This window comes from Crotalus tigris, unplaced genomic scaffold (assembly GCF_016545835.1).
Source record: "Crotalus tigris isolate CLP2741 ecotype Arizona unplaced genomic scaffold, ASM1654583v1 scf7180000019666.216954, whole genome shotgun sequence".
NCBI lineage: Eukaryota > Metazoa > Chordata > Lepidosauria > Squamata > Viperidae > Crotalus > Crotalus tigris.
The window spans coordinates 176,009-182,008 of record NW_024097653.1 but is presented as its reverse complement, the minus strand read 5'-3'; the positions used below and the strand labels follow the sequence as shown (position 1 = coordinate 182,008).

Below are 6,000 nucleotides of genomic sequence, written 5' to 3'. Positions count from 1 at the left end.
AATTTCAAACCCTGAGCAATGGAGTATATGCTAACAGATCAGAACCTTGTGGACCAAGCTAAGCAATCCATTCTTGCATCACAGTTGGCAGAATTGATCTGGCTAAAGAGTCCTGAGTTCTTGGCTTGTTCAGACAGCCTGATGCCACAAGGACCAGAACACTATGCACTTCTAGACCCAGATCAAGGTGCCAATGTTCGACCTCAGGCACCCAGCAAATTTCTCAGACAGGCAGAGAAAACAACTGGCCAGATCATCTGCTTGTCCACAATGGGCAAGGAGACAGAGAAACTGCTTTCTAACCATTTCCTAAAACCAGCCTGCTTCAAACGTCCCGCCAAACAGAGACCCCACATATTGAGCAAAGCAGTAATCGTCCTGTTCACTTGTCTTGGCATCCAAGGAACTAATTTTGTAGGAGCAAGAACTTACAGACTATTGAAGGCATTTGCCATGACCCAATAATTGACAAATACCTGAAGGCCCAAAATTGTGTATGGACATTCAATCCTCCCTATGCATCACACATGCATCCCATATGGGAGGAGTGTGGGAGCACATGATTGGTGTAGCCCGCAAAATCTTGGACTCTATGTTGACAAAGTTGCTCACACTAATGCATGAGGTTCTCACTACCCTCATGGCAGAAGTAGCAGCCATCATCAATGCTCAATCTTTGGTTCCAGTTTCTTCTGATCCTGAAAATCCAACTATCCTCACCCCAGCCGCCTTGTTAACCCTGAAGACAGGTGACTGGCCAGCACCATTAGGGAACTTTGTTCCGAAAGACATGTATAAACAGCAATGGAGACAAGTTCAACTGCTGGCCAACACCTTCTGGAAGCAAAAATACTTGTCTACCCTTCAGGATCGTCGCAAATGGAAGACCAAAGAGCCTAACCTAGAAGAAGGAGACCTTGTCTTGCTGAGAGACAAGGATGCACATCGGAACTCTTGGCGCATAGGACTTGTGTACCAGGTCCTGCCCAGCTCTGATGGACTAGTTCACCAAGTTGAGATCCAGACTATGTAGCCACATGAGTCAGATTGTGACTCAAAGACTCTCGTGAAGAGGCTTTATACCAGACTGATCACCGACTTGGTACTGCTGCTGAAGAAGACCGAACTTGAAGATTGATCCTCAAACTATGTATATTGTGTTTACCTCATAATTGCATTGTTTGATGTAATGCCTTTGCTTATCTCAGTTATAGTTATGCATGTTTTGATATCATGTTTTTTGCCTATTCTAGTTAATAGTTAGTTAATAGTGAAAAATGCATGTTTGATGCCATGTTTTTGCTTATTCTAGTTAATAGTCAGCTAATAGTGAAAATTGCATTGTTTGATGCTACGTTTTTGCTTATTTTAGTTAATAGTGGAAATTTACATTTCCAAGGGGGGAGTGTGCTGGACCAATGTAACTCTGGCGAGAGCATACATTAGCTTAAGAACTGTGTTAGAATATTTAGCATTTAAAGGGTTAATGCTGTCTCCTTAAGAGATGGCTTCTGGGAAATGTAGTCTAATTGTCTAACCTTCTCTGCATGAGACAGAATACCTACATTCTGGAAGAACTTTGACTATAACTATAAGTTAATGTCTTGAGGATACCTGGAATAAAAGTAATCTTTGTATGACTTATTCACTGAGTTTATCTGTCTGTTTCAAGTGGAACCAGTAACCTTCTCTGCATGAGACAGAATATAAACTATACTAAAATAAAATTAAAAAGCATAAAAGAAACTTACAGCTCTTAAAGCAGTATTCATTCAGGCCTTATCTGCTATCCTGTCCAATTTACATTATAAATGAAAGCAAAGTGTATATAGGGTATTCAGTTTAGGATAAGAAGTAGTACAATAAGGACTGAAGCTCTTGATGCTACTAAATGTATACTTTATGTTGAGTAATATTGGCAAAAAGAAGGAAATTATTTTTCAAGGAAAGAAAATGGGTGCATATGATTTGTATATAATCCATAGCAAGCTTAAATAAAAAGTCAGAAACTAGAAGATTTACACTTCCTTATTTAGGCTTCAAGTTCAAATACATACTAAAAAAAGGCAATTTTGATTTATAAAATGACTTTAACCTCTCACCAGCACTGATGTTAATTTCATATGCAAGTTTCCAAAGATGAATTTAATCATAATGGTACTATTTATATCTCTATAAATTTAGTTCATTGCAATATAAATAGTAGTGCCAATGGCATTAACAGCAGCTTTCAGCAGCATCACAGGTATTAAAAGATGCTCTATGCTGTTGTATTTCTGTGCATATTAATCAATTGGATAATTTGGACTATTCAACTGTACTTAATTGAATAGTCCAAGTTATCTAATTGGTTCCACAATAAAGATGAATGCCCACACTTAAGAAGAAAATCAAGTACATCTATTCAGTATACAATAATTCTTTATAAATATTTTTGAAAACGGTATTAATATATTTTGATATCTATCATATAAAACATATCTTAAAGGACTTTATCAAGCTGAAACTTGTCTTAGATATTCTTGGTCATGATATAATGTGACTGAAATCTCCCAGATGTTGCAAGATCTCATTGACTAATTACAATCTACCTCATTTGTAAGAGTGATAACTGGATGTTGATACCTTTAATTCCCTCAGTGACTAAGATGCAATGACTGCTTTTTGAAAAGCAGAATGAGAAGAGGTTTTAACACAAAATAAGGAAATCCTTCATACACACTTACGGTCTCCATGGCAATGCAGAGGGCCCACAGTTAACTTGGCATCAGAGCCTGGCCGACCAATATCTCCAACCACCACTTGACTGATAGGTAAATGGTCTTTGTAAGATAAAAAACCAGCATCTTTTCTCCTATGTAGTGAAAAGAAAGAAAAATCAAACATATTTAATAAGAGAGGTGTTGTTTACTGAAAGGCTGGGTGGATCTTAAGCCAGTCAAGATCGAACTTCTGGCAGTGAGTAGAATCAGTCTGCAATACTGCATTCTAACTATTGTGCCTCTAAAATATTATTTTATTGCTGCCTTTGGTTGTCTAGATCCAGCCTCAAGTATAAGCTTCCATTTTTTCAGCCTACTCCTGAAGATTCAACCAGGGTCAAGGATTTTGTTTTTAGGAACTGACAATCTTTCCTTTAGATCAGTATTTTCACTTTAAGAGGTATGGACTTCAACTCCCAGAATGGTTAAAATCTACACCTCTTAAGTTGGTAAAAATTATTTATTTATAATATTTATTGGTCTCCCATCTTACCATAAGATAACTGTGGGTGGCTTACAGATATAAAAATGCATCTACATTAAAACAAGAGTACATTAAAACCAATATTTAAAATTAAGGGCACATGGAGAGGGAGAGAGTCAAATGGAGGGAGGCGGGATCTGTTGTTGCTTGATCAATCACCTCCACTGTGCTGTTTCCCCATTGGGGCCCAGGCCAACTGGCAGAGACAGGTCTTTAGACTCTTATAAAAGAATAGAAGAATTGAGGCCAACCTCACATTGGGTAGAAAAATGTTCCAGAGGGCAGGAGCAACAGTGAAAACACCCTCCCCTGGACACTACCAGCCAAAATAATTGGGTTGATGGAATCTGTAGCATATCTCCTCTGCTGGCATAAGGCCAATCCCAAAGGGGTGAGATGGTGCTTCATGTAACCTGGACCCATGTCATGAAGGGCTTTAAAGGTGATCACCAATACCTCGAATTGCATCCGGAAGCAGACTGGCAAGTAATGTAGCTTGCAGAGCAGTGGTGTTAAGGAGCCATTCTTGGGTCACCCAAAACTACCTGTGCTGCCACACTCTGCACTAGTTGTAGGCTCCGAATGCTCTTCAAAGATAGCCTTATGTAGAGTGCATTATAATAGTCTAACTGTGAGATGACTAGGGAGAAGGATGGAGGAATTCTTCCCTTGATACTTCTTGTCAGGACAGCTACTAACAGCTACTACCAATTACATTGTTACAGTTTTGGAGCTGAAAAATCAAATGAAATATATTTGATAATATGTAGAATTCAACCTGCCAGGAGTTGTTTAGCAGAACTTGTAACCAGATAAAGATTGTAATCAAATGGAACAGAACATAGTGGGAATGTTAGTTAACCCATTATCAACCAAAGGAAAATTAGTTTGAATTGTTTTGCTTAGATTTGTAAATGTTTTCAAAGGTTTGATGCTCTAATTTCACTCTTTGCACACAGACACAGACACAGACAAACACACATATATATATGTAGGTCTTTGGTTATTCGGGTTTTCTCCCGCGTCAAATTGGAAGCGTCTTGGTGCCATCCAGACGAAGTCTCACTCATCATCTTCAGGCTGGTGTCTTTAGCTTCGTGCTCCTAGAAGCATGAAGCCGAAGACACCAGCCTGAAGATGACGAGTGAGACTTTGTCGGGACGGCGCCAAGACGCTTCCAATTTGACTCGGGAGAAAACCCAAATAACCAAAGACCTACATACAAACACCCGCGAAAACCTCAGAAAACACACACACACACACACACACACACACACACACACACACATATACAGTACATTAACTCAGAATATTTCATTAAGCTTTTTTTCTTTTGTGAAACTGCACTGAAAAATAAGTTTTTAGTTCAGGACTGGGTTGGGAGAAAGAAACCAGCTGATTTGAAACCTGCCCAGTTGTTGAGCTCAATGAAGTAGTCTGATTGGAACATGAAGTGATAGAATTGCAGATAAAGGTTCAGCCTGACTTGTTTATGGATTGATGTAGCAAAGTAGCTGAAAAGGGGGGCATAGTGGATGTGGGATATTGGATGTTGGAGAAGAGAATGTTACTGGAGGCTGGGGGGGGGCTTTCTTCCCCATCCCCTGTGGTTAGCTCAAGCCTGTTGGCTACACAAGAGGAATGTGAAAGTTGGAAAGAAAGAAGATTGATTAATAGTAAAAGAGAAAAAGTTACTCAGGTAAAGTTGATAGTAGAAGATGCACAGAGGAAGCTGAAATGGCACACAAGTACATGAAGGAAATGAATGTTGAGAGGGGAGGGGTTATGTGTTTTGGTTTTGGCTGATGTTGTGGATGGTACACAGTAGCTGGATAGGTTGTGACATTTAGTGGTGAGGCCATTTCAATACAGGCCTCAACTTTGGAAAATTTGCCTTGTCCCATTTGAAATGATGGATGGAACATGCACAAAGGTTCAAGAATGTCAATGAAGAAGAATGTTACTCAGTATTTGCATAATCTGGCACAGGTTTTGTCTGCTATCTCAGTATAGGCCCAGGCTGCCCTATCATCTGTCTCTGACTAATCATTGCTCCTGGAGAGTGGGTTAAGGTGAAAAGAACCTAGAAATACCAGTCCTGAGTGATCCCAACTGTTGTGTCGTTGCAATGGTCTCGGGCAGTTGCAAGCTGCCCAGGACCAGACTGGCTGGTGCCAGCGCTCGCGTGCATGCGCGAGGCGTGCCGCATGCCTAAATGTTGCTTTTTGGCCCGGGGATTGTCTTTAAGAGAGGCTGAGAGGTTTGTTCTGCTCAAAGTTGTAACGGGGGCTACTGAAGACCAATAAAGAGTTCCTGAAACCACAGAATGTCTCGCGCCGTCATTGCCATCCACCGAGGACTCAACACTGGAGACGAAGGTGGGATTGCCTTACAATTACACAAAGAATTGTAAGCTTACCCTGGAGTCCTGAGACAGTGAGGAAACGGCGTTAAATTCAGCAACTGCCTGCCAATACAGCTTCGTTGGAGGTAAGCTGGCTGATAGACCCTTCCTGCTTTACTGAAGATGGCAAAGATAGGGAAACTTTCTGAGTTTGATGTTACACATCCAGAAAGATGGGAATCTAATGTGGCCCGAACAGAAAATTATTTCAGAGTTAATCAAGTAAGAGAAGATGGCTTAAAGGCCCCCACCCTACTGTGTGTTTGTGGTCAAGATGCATTTGAAATTGCTGAAAATTTAGTAGCCCCTGCACCTCTTGAATCTGTTACCTACACAGATTTAAAGAAATT

General features: G+C 40.3%; 1 protein-coding gene across 1 annotated transcript in view; it reads right to left on the bottom strand.

Moving 5' to 3' along the window:
- Positions 1-1,667: 1,667 nt before the first annotated feature.
- LOC120317498 (contactin-associated protein-like 2) overlaps positions 1,668-6,000 on the bottom strand; it is a gene marked incomplete at its 5' end in the record, with an annotated part of 175,978 nt that continues 171,645 nt past the window's right edge. Inside the window, 2 exons of the mRNA XM_039364145.1 lie at positions 1,668-1,690; positions 2,727-2,854. Of these exons, the coding sequence (XP_039220079.1) occupies positions 1,668-1,690; positions 2,727-2,854 (151 nt within the window). The remainder of the gene's footprint in view (positions 1,691-2,726; positions 2,855-6,000) is intronic.